The 17,340-nt window shown below is 40.3% G+C and overlaps 1 protein-coding gene across 2 annotated transcripts in view; it reads left to right on the top strand.

The window, feature by feature from the left end:
• The window catches only part of TXLNB (taxilin beta), a 43,584-nt gene extending 26,797 nt beyond the window's left edge, over nt 1–16,787 (top strand). The window contains exons 7-10 of one of the 2 annotated variants that reach the window (XM_045544466.1): nt 3,545–3,619; nt 9,963–10,055; nt 12,223–12,318; nt 13,574–16,787. In XM_045544466.1, coding sequence (XP_045400422.1) covers nt 3,545–3,619; nt 9,963–10,055; nt 12,223–12,318; nt 13,574–14,362 — 1,053 coding nt within the window. In that variant the 3' untranslated portion in view covers nt 14,363–16,787. The remainder of the gene's footprint in view (nt 1–3,544; nt 3,620–9,962; nt 10,056–12,222; nt 12,319–13,573) is intronic. The other variant, XM_045544467.1, reaches the window with a different exon arrangement.
• The last annotated feature ends 553 nt before the right edge of the window (nt 16,788–17,340 follow it).

The raw sequence follows: 17,340 nt of genomic DNA, 5'->3' as shown, positions 1-17,340 counted from the left end.
ACATAAAATACTCATTCATCCATTCAACACATATTTTTCAAGGTGCCTATTATCTGCTAAGCACTGTGTTAGGTGCTGGGATTTCTATAGCTGTGAACAAACAGAGAAGGGCCATCTCCTACCTGGATGTTAGAGCCTAACTGGGAAGAGACAGGCAATAGACAAGCCAACAAACCAGGAAGGGTCATTTCAGATAATAAATGGCTACTAGGGAAATAAGGAGGAACTGAGAAGGGGCCAAAGGAGGGGACCTACTTTAGACTGGGTGACCAGGAAGGCCCTCAGAAGCAGGGGGATGCTTGAGCCAAGCCTCGCCCGCTGAGGAGCTGCACATGGAGTGCCGTCTCCAGCAGCAGCATCTGCAGCAGCAATGAAATCCCTGCTGCCGGAAGCAGCTAGGCGTGCCCCAGAATCAGGAAAAGGTCAGGGAAGCCAGAGCATGGGGAAAAGTTTCAAATGAAGTTGCAGAAGTAAGCGGGGGCCACACTGTGTGGCTTTGTAGGGCTCAAAAAGTCATTTGGATTTTATTCTAAATATAATGGGAAAGTACTGGGTAGTTTTAGTGAAGGAAGTGACAAGATCTGCTTTGCATCTGTAAGAGACTAATTTGGCTCCTGGGTGAAAAACGGACTGCAGAGGGACAAGACAGCATGAAGACAGTTAGGAGGCTCTGAGAGCATCCAGATGAGATATGACAGTGACTTGGATTAGGGAGGTAGCAGCAGAGAGGTGGAGAAGGATAAAAGTTGTTTCCAATGTAAGTCCAACAGGTAATGGTACAGACCTGAAGCTGGTGACAATGGGGAAAGGAACAGATGACTCAAGGATGACTCCTGAGTTTTGGGTTGAAGAAACTGAGGGGTAATGTTTACTGATATTTCATTTACCCCAAGTACCCCCAAAAAAGCTATAGGGCCACCCTACAGATGAGAGAACTGAGGCTCAAAGAATACATTCAACTTGTTTAAGGTGACACACTGCTAAGTGAGCAAGATGTGTTTCAGTCCCATGCGTGTCAGTTCCCAAAGCCCAACTCACTGTGACAGTGCGTCACAGTCAGAGGTGTGGTTCAGAGGTAGGAGTTAAGCAGGTGTGTGATACTGGAGAGACAGAGAGACGTGAGAGATAGTCAATGGGCCAATTATTCAAATTTGGCCATTTAACTTTTGATCGTGGGCTTTCCATTTACTTAAAATCAGACCAGAATTAATTCAACTGGTTAGAACAGTAATTTTTAAATAACTTTAGTTTTTAAACATGGCAACAAAAATACAAACTTTGGGGAACCTAACCTGGTGGACATTGGATAATTTCAAATCAGAAGTCCATGTTCTCTTAAGAAAAAGATTAATTTATTAAAGCCATCTATGACCTAGCTCACAAAGGAAGAAATAAAACATTCAATCATTATTCAAAATTCAAGAAAATAGATACTCCACTGATAGTTGTAGTTAACCTCTTAGATAAAATATGCTTCCCACAGGATGCCAGTACTTTGGTATATAATATATGAGACATGAAAGAGAAAGAAACTAGGCAGAGACGCACGTGAGAGATATTGGAGAGCAGATTCAGAATGACTCAGCCGTGGCAGAAACTAGCATGCTGCCCAATTATCCTACACTGGTTTAGTAAAACAGTGTATTTGAGTCAAAGAAAGGTAGGTCCCCTCAGCCCTTCCACGCTTGCCACCTATCAGGGTTGCTGCTATTGGATAGGCATTTCCTTTTGAAAGTGAGGAGATACCAAGTCCACCCAGGCAGAATAGACAACACCTGTCATGGACCACCCACCACGAAAGAGCTGCACAGGTGGCTCAGGCTGGGCACACCCCTGAGATGGCCAGAGGAGGCGCTGTAGGGCTTCCACTCTGCAGCCGCCTCAGACCTGTCATAGGACCAGTCAGTTGCACTTCTGTGAGATTTAATATTCGCTTGCACCCTGGGAGGCACTGAGGAAAAATATAACCCATTCTGCAAATGGAAAGGTTGAGCCACAGGAAAAAGACAAACTTGGATAAGGAAAAAGATGCCTTCAAGTTTTAAAAAATAATGATTATTTATTTATGGTTCTGATTACAGATGCAATACATAGACCTCATGGACATTTTTTATGATAGGTATAAACAAAAAAAAGAAAATTTAAATCAGCCTATCTTAAAATACAATAGAAAATTCTTAAATGATGACCACCAGGCTGACTAACCAGACTGATCCCTGATATTCACCATTCTCTCTGTAAAACGCACTGACGTGCCCACAGCATGTCAACTCTCTCGGGATGGCTACGCATATTTGCCCCAGTTCAGTAAAATGGAGCCTACCAAGAATCAGCTCTTTGTACAAATCTTTTCTTTCTATATAAGCAAGTTATACTTGCTTTTATACCATGTAAATCAACAGAATGATACATAAACTGATGAAATATAAGTATGAAAAGAAAGAATTCTTTCTATAAAAACTACGTTTAATACTTTGAAAGACTAGGTGCAAGCAAATAGCAAAGAACAGTTGTAAAACTAGATACGTGAGTACCTTTCAAAGACTGGGGGAAACGTGGAAAACTCTAGAGAATTATACAGTTTAGCACTATTGGTACTAGACAGACACACACACACACGCACACACACATACACACACGCACCCAACAATGTAGAAATCTTATATGGCACTTTATAGATGTGATTTTTAAAAACAAACAAAACTCTGAACTCCAATCAGAAGATCCATACCCAAAACAAAGACCACACCCCTACATCAAAACTGATAAATAAATGAACATCATCTTCAGTTAAAATTACATGTTTTAAATATGTGTGTCTTTTTATGCCGGAATCAGCTTTTCAATTCAACCCATCAGCTCCCAGAGGGCAGGACTTAGAATAATTGGTCAAACTTCTAACCTGGTATCTCTCAAAATGTAATCCATGGCCCACCAATAGCCAAACCATCTTGGGTATTTGCTGCAAGTACAGATTTCAACCACACCCTATACTTTCTCAATCATATTCTCTGAAAGAGATCTGCATTTTAACATGTTCCCAAGGAGATTCCGATGCGTGTCAGAAGCTCTGTGCCAGGAACCAGGGACAGACTAAATATATACATATTTCTTATTGTGGCACGCATGCGATGGTAGAGAACAGTGGTCTAGGGGAGTAACTTCGGGTTTAACATAAAGGAACAGTTGCTGACGACAATGCCACAGCTGGGGATGCTCTGGGGCTGTTCCGCCAGAGGCTGAATGACGGTTGGTCAGAATTGCTGGAAAAGCTTCCAGAATTTGGTGAGAAGTTGAATTTTGTGTGATTCATGCTTGGGTTGGTGACTATTTTTCTTTTTTTTTTTTTTTTAGTTAAAACCACAAGTTTTTAGTTGAGAATCCAACTTTTTAGACCAATTGTTTTCTTAGCTTTCTTAGATTCTTTACAAAGTTCCAAAAAATTACTTGAGAGCTAATGAGCAACTTATTAAGTTTTATACACAAATTACAGCAATCTAAAAGACAATTTGACAGTCTCTCCACACATTCTCTCTTCTCATAGTTGCTGAACCAGGCGGCAGAGTGGAAACTTCAGGCCAAAGTGCTGAAGGAACAAGAGACAATTCTGCAGGCCCAGGTGAACGGGGGATGATAATGCATGGGTGTGCCCTCCTCTGTGCCCAGGTGGCGCGGCTGGGACCACAGGGGGGCTGCAGAAGGCCTCATAAGTGACAGGGGGTGGGGGGACAGGACTTGGAAGTGAAGAACAACTTCACCTTTATTATTTTTAAGTGAAAATAAAAGCACAATATTGTATCTACAAAAATGAAATGCTCTGCACCAACGACATCCAAACATTTGTTGGCAAATGATGGCACCAAAGTGGTCAGAATCAACCAGTGTCCAGGTTCCCACATGTCCCTTCACATTTCCTCTCTCTCCCCTCGCCCAGTGCCCTGGTAAGGTAAGAGGGAAATGTAAACTGCTCAGATGCACCATCCATGCCTGGAAATTCTTAAAATGCCTTCACATTTTTTATATTATTTATAATAAAAAGAAAATGAGAAAAATAGTCAGCACCCAAGTTTCTATGCTATCAGAGGTTGGCCCTGAGAGTGGTGAATGACAAGAAGTGGCAGCAAGTCAGGTACCATTTTGATTTGGCTTCTTGATGTCATTTGTGTGCTTCGATTAGACTGTGGGAATTCCTTTCTCAGACTCAAAAAACACAAAAGCCTCACGCCACAGCTGACACTGGGGGAAAACCTGACCTATCCAACTTCCCCCTGCCTTGGGGCTCTGCCCCTCCTGGCAAAGGGTCCCCATGTGTTCCCGGAGAACCATCCTGCCACAGGCCACAGAGGGGCCCTAACTCTGCTGCCAGGCAAAATGCCCAAGTGCCAAAAAGACTGTGAGATCACATAGGGCAAATTCACAGAAGGTGAGGAAATCATAAGCCTTCCAAATTGGGCAGCATTAATTTAAGATTTGTAAATGTTTATGTGCTGATTGCTGAATATTTGTTCACTGTAAAAAAATTTTTTTCATTGTAAAAGAAAAAAAGCAAATTATACCATTGCATAGACAAAAGCACAGAGAACATTTTCATATCTAGCCTTCTCAAAGCATACTTTTGCAATGCATACATAGAATGCAACAATGAATTTTTCCCCAGTATGATCTATTCTCTGATAATATGTAAGAATAGTTTTGAAATACTAAACACATAGAGGTTAGAACCATCATGTTTCTGACTATGAACAGAATCAGAGGGCCCAGAGTCACAAACTCAAGATCACCCTGAGGCAGTCACCAAACCTGCTGTGGGGTGGGTGGCTGGCAGTGGGGGCTCTCCAGCCAGAAGGCAGGCAGGGGAAAGGAGGTGTGGCCCCCTTGTCTAGGGGAGGGGGCAGCCCAAAGAGTCAAGTCAGAGCTTCTGATTCTCTCTCTCTCTGCCTCATTCATAACACAGAGCCTTGAGGGGGACAATGGACACTGTCTGAAGGTGTGCACTGTTCACAGTATCTGTTACACACAATCTCTACTGCTCTATGTAAATGAAGATATTCAAAAGAGTAGATTAATATTGTTAAACTTTGGGCTACAGAGTGATTCATTCAGTTGGCATCAGAATCTAGTCCTTTAATGACCTGTGAAATAAGAATAAAAACGTGTGATCCAATTTCCCACCTATACTTGCTCAAACTTGAAAAAACATCTACAGGGGTTCTAGACTTGCTCTCATTCCTCATTCATCCCTGAGTCCATGCTTTTGGGACAGAGTACTGGCTCTTCTACTGAAAAGCTGTGTGACCCTGTGTGACTCAGCTAAACCTCCCTGGACCTAAATTTCCTTGTCTGGAAAATGAAGATGCTATAATAAATCAGTGATCCCAAGCTGGTGGCCTCCAACCTCTGAGAGGACTGTGACTTTCCAGTATTTCCAAAACAACAGCACATAAAGCAGCAGCTACGGTCTAAAATGTAGTCATTTCTGACATTAGATCTCTTCTTGCTCAGCATCTGTGGGTGGCACTTACCCATATGTTTAAGTTTTTAAAAGAAAAATGAGTTAATGAATATGTAATATATGCAGTTTGTTTTCAAATCATACATGCAAAGCACTTAGATCAGTGTCTGGCCCATAATAAGCGTAATTAATTCAACCAATATTTATCAAGCACCTACTAAGTGCTAGGCATGGTTCTAGCTTTGGAGACATAGTAATCAATAGGAGAGAGAAAAATTTTTGCTTAATTTAACTCACAATCTGGTGATAACAATAATGTCAATAAAAGTGCAAACTCTTAAGAGTATATGAGCTAGTATTAGTATTATTTCATAGGTAAGGATTCATACGAGAAAATATGAGCCAAAGGGAGTCTTCAATTGCAAAAATGTTGAAGAACTCATGGAAAAGATGATCTCAAGACCCTGTATGGCTCTAGTGCATGAACATAGAGAACTTCCAGAGCTGATGAAGTGTGGCCCTAAGTTAAGTTGACCATGCCTTCTTTTCCATGGCCCACAGAATTCCCCAGTGAAGGCAGCCCCACTAGTTGCAAGGAGCCTCCTTTCTCTTTTGTCTTCTCTTTTGTCTTCAAGCCACTTTCAAAACTTCGATAATTACTTAAGCATCAAGAAGAAAACAGAGGTCCCAAATCCATATGTGTAACAATGTTTAAACAAGTTCCCCATAAAGTATTAACATTATATTAATATTTCAAAAACTTTTACACCTTGAATAAATAAAACTCCATCCCAGATTATTTTGCATAGCACTCAAACGCTCCCCTTAGTTTTATACAGTCTTTAAAGGGGAAGGAATGGCAGGAGGCCAAGCCCTTCATCCCCATTTTTAAGATCTGAACAAGGGACATATTAAAGACATTATTTGTTGCTTTCCTAGACAAAAGTCACTTTTCAGTCATGAGACTACTGCTTGCCGGTTGGGGGCATGTTTGTCACTTAGGGAAGAGATGTCTGGCTTTCAATTATACAAACCGAGGCAACAGAATAAGCGTCAGAGATGATCAATGGGATACAATTGTCACTACAAATAGAGTATTCGTTGGATCAATAAGGATGAAGACAGTAGTAGATGTGGAAAGTCAGCAATATCTGACTACACAGACACAAAATACTACCCAAGGGAAGACCAGTGAGTAAATTGTCAAAAGCGTGTAATCATGATCTTTAACATCCGAACCCTTCACCAGACCTACAAGGGGTGAGTGGAGCGCCCTCTGTGAATACCCCTGTAACAGGACTTGCTCCCAGACCAAATCCCACAGAATCACTCAGAAAATCCTGGACATAATTCTGTTTCCTATACTCTATATGAATGTTTGTAATTAAAATTTGCTGCTCAGTTAAAAGAATGTTTGTCACTAGGCCCATTTAAAAGTGAAATATTGAGGCAATTATTGTTACTCTAACCATAGAACAGTTTGTTTCTATTTCTGCCTCTGGCAGGAAAAATACCGCACACGACCTCTGGATGTCTCTTCCATGCTCCTCTGAAATACCAAAGTGAGAGTGGGAATATGACACATCACACCAAACCTGCACCATGTCAGCACAGTAGTCAAAGGGAAAACACTACCTAGCAAATATCCAATAAGTAAACAGGCAGTACAAATATCTAGTTGTATAAGAAGAGAGTGTTAGAGTTAGTTATCTGAGAAATGTATAATCCACACAGGTTTTGCCACCTGACAGAGAGGTCAAACGGGAAGAAAAGCAGAATATTAAAGACTGGTCACTAGAAGGAAAAAATAAGGAGTTGTCGTTTAATGGGTGTAAAGTTTTCATCCCGTTTTGCAAGATGAAAAAGTTCAGAGTTTGGTTGCACAACAATGTAAATGTACTTACCATACTTAACTGTACACATAAAAATGGTTAGAATGGTAATTTTATGTTACCACAATTAAAAAAAAATTTTTTAAAGTTGAGGAGAAACAAAACAAAAACAGTCACTAGAAAAAGCACAGAAGAGGTAGTGATGAAGTGAGACACTACTTCTTGGCACTCTGGGTGCGTCTGTCTTTTCCAAGTCTTCCCCAGCAACAAGAAACCATGGGGAAAGGGAAACAAAATCTGCTCAATTAATGCACCAGAAAGAACATTCTGTGCCTTTTTTTCCCTTAAAGCCTTTACTTTGAGACATGATGGGAAAATCTTACAGGTTCAGGTGGAAAAGTCAGACATGCTCACAGTAGAGTAAAGACAACCTAACCAGAACGCTTTAGTGTCCATCAGCTAATGTTGAAGCTGAAGTTCTGGGTGTGGTTGGTTGTTCCTGCTGACTCCATCAAGATCGCATATGTGGGATGGATCATACCTGTGCTCACTCCTGCCCTGGCCTGTCTGCAGCCTGCAATTACAGAGCTGCAAGCGGGAGGACCAGCTCAGGACGCCATAGGATCTGAGGCCCCTGCGTAACTCCACTGGAATTACTAATAAGTTGGAAAACGAATGAAGAAGAAGTGAGAAAAGAAGGTCAACAGAAGGGACTTGGCTGAGAATACAAATGAACAGATTTTGAGATAGAAAGTGACCAGATCTGCTGGGGGTGGTTCCCACCCCGAGCCAATGGATACTGTGCAGTGTAGGTAGCCAGTCCCGCAAGAGCTTACCCGAGGGCAGAATGTCTCAAAATAAGAGGCTTGAACCATTCACAGGACCTGAAATCAATTCAGTGGACCCTGGCCAGTACTTTGAAAAAAATGAAACACAATGAATAGAATATGTCAGAGTATGTTGCACATACGAGTAAGTATAAGTATTGTCTTATACTGTGTGTGTGTGTGTGTGTGTGTGTAACTCTAGGGCAGCTCCCCGACCATGAATTCCCTGATGCCCCTTTACTCTGTCTTCTTTAATCTGTATGCCAAGGAACCATGAGAAATGAATTTCAGTTCTGTTACATACACTGCTGATGAGTGATTTCAAAACGATGGTCAGCTGCCATTTGTTGACTTTTCTTTGGATAATCTATATTCTGCAGAAAGGAGTTATGTTATCATTTTGTTATTGTTGTTTACTGCAGTAAAACTGCCATGATTCTGAATTATTGGGGAAGAAACCATTTCAGATAAGCAATTTTCTAGGCTCTAGAGGTTGTCTGATTCACACACACTCCCTCTCACACCCACTCCCAAGACTGGCAACTCTCCAATCTGCCAGCTTTCAGGCAGGGTGATCTTCTGTACAAAAAGTCAGTCCCACTGATACTACCAGTCAGTCAGCTGGTGTCTCCAGTGGAGCAAGTGCAGCCCTGCGTTCTCGTTTATTGCTGGATGCTGCAAGTTTGCTTCCTCACACAGGATGATTTGTGCCCATGTGAGAATTTGGGACTCTTCTGGACACTCGAGAGTACCAAAGGTTCATTTGAAAATGGAAGCTTTATTAATTTGAATCATACATACTAAATCTCCACTCACTCAAAACATGCTACCCTAATATTATTCTCAAAAGCAAGACGTTATTATTTTATTACTGTCAATAACAATCAAGTATTTACACACTTTCCTTCCCTGTGCTGCCCCATTGCCACCCCAAATGCAAGTGTTGGAGTTAAAGACATGGGAGATTCAAAGGCTCTTCTCTATGTCCCTCTGGTGAGCCACAGACTCAGCAATGCTAACCCGTGTGATGCTTTGTGCAAATTAGAAATAGGCATCCCTTCCTCAAGGCTCGTTATTTCCATCTATAGAAAATTGGTGTAATAAACTGGTTTTGATGAAAAGGAAACTGCTATTGGCTAGAACACTATATTCATAAACATACAAGACTATGGTGTCTAAAACAGAAATGGCAATGGCTTAGAGAGGGGCACAACCTGCATAATGGTGGCAGCACTTGTTCCATGTCCAGCCCACATTTCCTCTATCATTTGTCTACCTTCTCCCTTCCTTAAAGACCACATCAAGGCTCACCTTCTCCACAACCATGTGGCTCACATGATCACCTGCCACACCCACCTTTTCTGATCACCTGCTGTACCTAACTGCCTTGGCACTTTGTAGTCACTGTAGTCAAGTTGTCTTTGAGCACAGCTTCCCATTACAAGTACAGGTCCCTTAAAACCAGGATCCATGTGTTAAGTACTTTTGCACCTATAGTCCGTGCACATGCTCAGGGCTCACTAAATATCTGTTGGTAAAAGTTTATGATACAATGAAATGATGTTGATATATTTTATTTTTTCATTTTTCTTTTTTTATAATTTTTTTTTATTTTTTTGGTTCATTTCCTTTATATCATTTTTCTTGAAAGCAGCACTTCAATCACGCTCACTGACCTAGGTTGATCTTGAAGTAAACAAAATAACTAAACGTGTTACTAACACTGTACTGAGAATTCCTTTTTTGAGAAATCATTTTTCTTCTCAAATAATGAACAATGACATGTTGTTTTGTTCTGGACGCATTCTGAAAGCAGCTCTAAAATACATCTACTCTTTCCCCTGTTTGCAGCTTACTCTCTACTCAGGAAGGTTTGAAGAGTTTCAGAGCACACTGACGAAAAGCAATGAAGTGTTCGCCACTTTCAAACAGGAAATGGATAAAGTGAGTATTCTTGCTTATTGCCCACGAAATATTGGCATTTTCTATCCTGACAGGCAATTCTCCTTTGGTTTCATCTTTCTCTCACTAAGATATTTCAGCACATTTCATGAAGTAATGAAATGTTTATAGGTGGGATTGAAGTTTGGGCTGCATATTTTTTTTTTTTTTTACTGGTAAATATCTGGTAATCTGAGCAAGAGTCCAAAAACGCTAGGATACATTTTCACTCTGAGGAAGAATAATTGTTTTCCTACTCCACAAACAACTTAAAAAAAAATAAGAACTAGAAATTTAACATTATGTTGTATATACTGAAGTCAAAAAATATCTAAATATTTAAAAAACAACTTGTATACAAATATACAAAAGTGGAAGTTAGAGTAGGAAATAGCATTGTATAGGATCCTTCTTAGAAGGGAAGAGGTGTGATATGATATAATTGGCACCCTGAATAAGAATATGGAAGCCTGAATTCAAGTTCTGGTATGTTCTTGCTCATCAAGTAGCATTGGGCAATTCACTTCACCTCCCTGAATTTATTTATTTTTTTATCTGTAGAGATATTACATCTCTTGCCTACCTCACAAGATTGTGAAGTTCAAATAAATTAATGTATTTTAGAAGGGTTTTAAACTTTTTAAGAGTCCTTTACAAATATAAGGTACTAATATTATTATTGGATCTAATGCTTAAATCTTGTTCAATTCAGTGTTTTCCCAATCACTGTCAGAACTGTGTTTCTGAGCTGGCATTGGCATAAATCATCTTTAAGTAGAAAGCATCCTTTAAAAGATATTTTCATAAAATAATCTGATAAATTTCACAATTAAGTAAGCAGACTTAAGAAGGTTGACACTTATTAAAAGTTACCATTCTCCCACTCCAGGATAAATCTACCCCATTTTTAAAAATTTTATTTTGAAATTCTAGAGTTTTAAGATTGGAGTAAACATTAGAACAGAAAAAAATATTTTTACTTCAAAATTATATAGTTTTAAGGTTAGAATAACTATTAAACCAGGAGTTCTTAATCTGGAGTTCATTTATGGACTTAAGTAGTTGACCAGAACATTCCCTGAAAATTAGCAAAAGAAAAAAAAAAAACTGATGTGCATATTTGCATTTTTCTGAAGTTTACACTTCAGATTTCATCAAATTCTTAAAGGAATCAAAGAACTTTAAAAGTTTATAAACGACTAACTTGATTAATACACGATCAAAATTTAAAAACCTAGCTTCTCTGTAGAGCCAGGGGCTGAGAATCTAGGCCCAGCCTCTGGCCTTCCTGTGTACCCTGCCTCAGGCAGCTTAGCACCAAGCAGCAAGTGCCCCGGTCTGGTTCATCCAGGGAACTCGCACCTGATTGCATGCCTTGTTCTTCACCCAAGCAGAGAGGTGCTCCTACAACCAAGAATGTGAGTAGTCTCAGTTTCAAAAAAATCAGGCTACATTATATCACTTCTCTATCCCCTACACTCAGCCCCAGACCTAGTGACCAGCAGATACTCCCTGTACATGTTGCACTAAATGGAATAAAATAACTACAGCGCCACTCTTCTGTTAATTCATCTTAATATTACTCCACTTCTCTAAGCCGCAGTTTCCCCACTTATAAAATGGGGATTAGAATGAAACCTTCCTTATGGGACTGTTTCAAGGATGAAATAAATAATGCATACAAGTACATTTGGTGAAATTTACCTCAATCTACAAACATAAAGACTGAGAAAATAGAAAGCCGCTTTTGTGCGGCTGCTTCTCATATGTGCCCAGATAGTATCAACATTTTAATGGCTAAAAGGCCATGGCGGCTTTCTCACTGTGAGAGTCTTCTATTCAGTAAAGCAAATAACCTACATTACAAGCTTATCCATGGGACTCAATAAAGATATTATTTTAAATGGAAGAAAAAGCAATGATAAAAGTGCGCCCCTAAGTCGTTCCCTTTTTCCTGAATTGGCTCAGGTTCAAATAAGTTTGCTCACCACTGACCCAGTTGGCTCAGAAATAAATCATGACTCCCCTGCAATCTTCATTCTTGACATGGAGCATTTGTTTGCTCCAGCAGCTGGTAACAGGACTTCTCTTGATGTCATACATGGAATTAATAGCTTTCTTGGCCTATTAACTTTTCAGGATTAACACTAAAAAACTCTAATTTCTACAGACAACGAAGAAAATGAAGAAGCTGGAAAAGGACACAGCCACGTGGAAAGCCCGGTTTGAGAGCTGTAACAAGGCTCTGTTGGACATGATTGAAGAGGTGAGGAAGTTTTCCCCTCAGCTTTTATCCTCCATGTCTAGTTAAAATATTCATACTTGGAATATGATAACCTGATAATAGTACAAATGATTATGTTTCAAAAAGAGCTGAATTGTTTGCAGAAGTGACATATTAAGTTTTAATAAAAATAATAAGAGCAAAGGTCATTTAGAATTGGGTCCAGACTCATAAAGAGCTTTGTCACATGCTTACTTGTTGATTCAATAGCTGTCCTCAGAGCAGCAACACAACACACCTGTGAATTCCTTAAGGGTAGGATGAGTGTCTTACTTTACTTTTTTGAATGTCTCCACTGCCTGGCACAAAAACAGGTGCAGAATTACTTAATTAATTGATTTGAATATACTGAGAGAAGACACCAGCCCAACCACTCAGTGTATGTGCTATTTTATAGGCAGATATGGACATATATCTTTCTAATTTCTCAAACAGGCATTTAAATACTGATATCAAGCAGGCTTTGATTAGGTTTTGAGACTCTAAAGGCAAAGATATTAATACCTGGCCCCTGCCCTGACTGGCAGGGCTCACAGGTGAAGGCCTGTCCCTGTAAACAAGTGAAAAAAAGGTCTTAACAGTAAAGAGTAACCGAAAGGTAGGGGTAAAGGAGTGAGATACATAGGAACATTTTCATGCACAAATACGCCAACATTTCTAGAGGAAAGAATTGAACAGTTTGAGCAGACAGCACCATGAATTAGTATGTGGTGAGTTTCTATGGTTGTAATTACTGTTCTAACAATTCATCCCAAATTGCAACCAATTCCAAAGAGATAGGCTTATTACTCATCAACATAAATCAAATTGTTGCTAGGATTAGCACATAGCAGTTTATTCATAGAATAGTTTAGGCATTGCTAAGGGCTGAGTCCCAATCCATCTCATTCATCTTGTTACAAGTTTTGCCTCTGTCTTCTTAGTCTTAGAAGCAGAAAATTTATCTACTTTAAGATATGGGAGGCTCTGGAGCAGAGCAGAAAGAAGCCTTGCCATCGTTTTTCCCCTAACAAACAGACGATGGTGATTAAAATTCTACCAGTCTAGCACATAATGCAAGAAAGAAGTGGTGTGCATGACCAAGTGTCTGTTCAGCCACCACTCTGTGGCCAGGTCCAGACCCAGTAGACAAATTCCAGAATAAATGGTTTTGCTTGTCCCCAGAGAGCATCCTGGCAATTTTGCTTTTCATATATCAGTTTATGTACATATGTGTTTCTGTGTTTTTAAATCACAGAAAGCGCTGAGAGCTAAAGAATACGAGTGTTTCGTGATGAAAATTGGGAGACTAGAAAACCTCTGTCGTGCTTTACAAGAAGAGAGAAATGAACTCTACAAAAAAATCAGAGAGACAAAAACATCTGAAAAAGATGACCAAAGTCAGCACACCTCTGATGAAGAGCCAGAGTCAAATGTCTCTGTGGATGAAGAGGTTGGTGCAGAGGAGGCCAAGCGTGTGCAAAACGCTGTGGAAAATCTGGCCATGGCCTTCATGGTAATTCATCATCCAGAGTCAACCCCACAACAGTCCAAAGAAAGCCAACCAGAATTCGGCAGTCCTCATGGGTGCGGCGACACTGCCCTCAAGGAGCCAGAACAACCCCATCTGGTCAATTCAGGGGAGACAGAGAGTCCCCAGCCTCGCCCCACTCCTCAGGCTGAAGCCCCAGGAGGCAGTGAGGCAGAACCTCCCTCCAAGACCAGTAATCCCCCTGCTGGGTTGGAAGCAGAAGCCCAAGGCGAGGGTCTCCCCGCTGGAGCACAGGCTCAGCAGCAGTCCTGCAAGCCAGGGGCAGAAGCTTCAGGTCAGACCCCTCAGTCCCCAGCTGAGGCCCCCCTACAGAGGGTGGAGGCAAGTGGTCCTGCGCCACCATCCCCAGCAGATGGGCAAGGGCCAGCTGGGGTGCCTGGAGGTGAGCCCAGTAGGCAGCCCCATCCAGCAGCAGCAGAGGAGCTGCCCCCAGGGGCCTCGGACAGGCCCCAGCTGCCCGAAGTGACCGACACCAATCTGGAAGGTGTAGACTAGGCCTCACCGTGCCTTCAGAGGCTGTTCTTGACTCTTTGCACCTTGGTCACAACAGATTGTCTTCTGAAAGAGGCATTAAGGGCTAGGCATGGCAAACGGAAGAGAATTAGGATCAAGACAATTTTTAACGTTATGCAGAGCACATTCATTAAGACTTTGCTATTTGTTCTCAATTTATAACTGATTTGGAGCTTTTCTATTTAACACTGGTTGATAGTATTATATAATTTTCCCAAATGGCAACGATACATACCAATAGCAAATTCATATTACTTTTCCATTAAGATGATGCTTAATTCAATGTCTCAATCAACAATAAGATTTGGTATTTAAAGACTTCTACTATGATATATAAATTCAGAAAATGTGATGTTCTATTTACTTCCACATATTTCCATAGTAATTTATGGATGTCCAGATTCCATTTAAATAGTATATGTACATAATATATGCAAACAGGTTTATTTATATGTATATATGTATGCATAGATGTATGGATATATACATAAATTTATACACATTAATATACACTTATATACACATATAAGATATATACATATATATAAATGTATATATTACACATATATTTCTCTCCTTCCTGGAGTTTTCTCTATGCAAAATATTTAGATGCTCATCAAAAAATTATCTCCTACTTGCACTTGGGACTATGATAGACTAATGGTCTATGAATCAGAAGTAGGTTCAGAACACAAGTATTTAGGCTATCATTACACTGGGCAAAAATAAGTCACCCAATTGTAGATCAATAAATTCAAGCAACTGATCAAATGACAGAAGAGTGGTTGGGTTAGACTGCAAGTTTGTGCAGACAGCATGGACACAAAGACGGCCACAAGAGACCCTAAACAGAAAAGGGGAACAAAGGCTCAGCCCATTGCATTGCAGCCCCCTCCTGTGGTCAGGCCGCCCAGAGTGGAAAGGATTGGAAGTGGGAAAGGGAGTGAGGGATTGAGGGGTTGAGGGACCTCAGAGTGGGAAGAGGCTGTGCTCTGGTCCCCTGCCTCTTGTGCTACAAATATCTCAAGACAGAATATTCACCTCTTGCTATCACTGTCTATATTCTCAAAGCATCTGCTCCCTCCTTCCAAACTCCCTCCTTCGCAGCTGGAAATTATAGCCAACTCTCAGCTCAATTAATGCTAAATAAAACTGTTATTTTTCCAAAACAGAAATCCACACAGGGTCTCAACATGAGTGATGAGGCTTACAAACCAACACATTTTCTGCTTTGAGGATTTCTCTGCAGACCAGAGTAGAAAGCAAAACATAAATGGGTCCCTACACAAAACGATTTCAAAAATGGTGACGATTCAGGAAAAGGCAAAAGCTGGAAACACCTGGGGTTGTCTACATGAGTATTACATTATCACTGCTTGACAAGAACCTCTAGTGATACTGACAGCATAGATTACTCTACCTAGGGTAAAGGAAGACTGCAAAGATGAAATAGGAAGGAAGAGAGGGAGGGAGGGGGAAGGGAGAGAAGGAGGAAGGGAAAAGAGAGGAAAGAAAAAAAAGTCTAACTCAATCCTTCCTTAAAAGTTGAACTTACGAAAAAAAATGGATAAAAGCAAGATTCTCTACTACGCATTCAGGAAATCATTCTTCAATGTTGCATGTGGCTGTTTGCCAAGGCACATAAAGCACTTCTAGGCAGCAGCCATATGCTATAAGAATTGTAAACTGCATACAATTTGTTTGAAGTAGACAGTGAGGGTAATAACAAAATTGCTAGGCAGGAAAAAAAGTCAGGAAAAAAGTATGCTGCTATTTAAGAATCTGTGTATTTTTAAAGGCTTAAAATATTATAACCACAAGGTATCCAGCCAAATTCAACATTACTGGAAGTCTTAGAGATTTAAGCATTTACTTAATTCAAAGATAAATATTCACCATAAAAATCCAGGAGGGTCTCCTTCCCCACTATTTACAGAGGCTGAACTTCCAAGAATGGTGTAAGATTAAAGAATCATAGGAAAGTCTCAGTCTGAATGTTTAGCAAGAGAAACAGGCAGGAGAGGAGCAAAAATCCAGTAAATCAAATATTCCAACACCCAAAGTTCATTATGTTCATGCAAAAGGCTTTCATAGCAACATATTACTCACTATGGTGTGTATCTTGGGCAGAGTTTCAGATACAATGACTTCCCTAAAATTTGTAAAGGCTTTGGGAGAATTATTTTCATATTCCAAGAATGTTTCATTATAGTCCTTTGTGTTAGAATTTGGCCTTACTAATTATAACAATAACTCATAAAGAACTGAAAGCAGAAGAAATATCTGTCCTTTGTCAAGTTCAAGTAACTGTTTTCAGAGATGCCAAGTCTACTTTCTAGAAACACTAGAGTTGTTGGTATTTTATAAATTATGTATCCATTAAAAAGGTACTTCTCTTCCCAAATTCTCTAGTAGTGCTTTTGTTTATTTTTATTTGTTACTTCTATGTTTCAACAATACCTAACAAAAATTATGGTTTTATTCTATTTTTGGTTGAGCTTGTGGTAACTGAGTAGAATTACATGGAGTCAATACTTTGAAAATATTGGAGGGAGAAAGAGAGGGAGGGAAGAAGAGAGGGAGAGAGAACATATAACGATGAGGCTACAGTCAAAAGTCACTGAGGCCTACAAGAGAGAAGGAGCTAGGAACAAAATGCCCAGGGCTAACGAGAGAACAAAACCCAGACTCCTCTGCCATGCTGTCCAGCCAGTGGACAATTAATTACCACAGACCAAAATAGGTCTCTTCAGTCCCAGTCTCCCATAGAACCATGTTTTCACAGGTTTCTCTGCCATGTTTCCTGTGAAAAACACTCTGAGGAGTAAGGGCGGGAGTGTAGAAGGTATCAGTTCACTTCCTCTCTCCAGTTCTCCTGACTGCTCCAAGAATTGAAGAACTCTAACAAGAACTGAAGAGGCCCAGCTGTTCCGCCTTTTGATTTTTCTCTCTTCTCCATC

This window comes from Lemur catta, chromosome 2 (genome assembly GCF_020740605.2).
Source record: "Lemur catta isolate mLemCat1 chromosome 2, mLemCat1.pri, whole genome shotgun sequence".
In the NCBI taxonomy this organism is placed as follows: Eukaryota; Metazoa; Chordata; class Mammalia; order Primates; family Lemuridae; genus Lemur; species Lemur catta.
The sequence above is the reverse complement of the archived record's forward strand: the minus strand, read 5'-3'. Positions and strand labels throughout refer to the sequence as shown.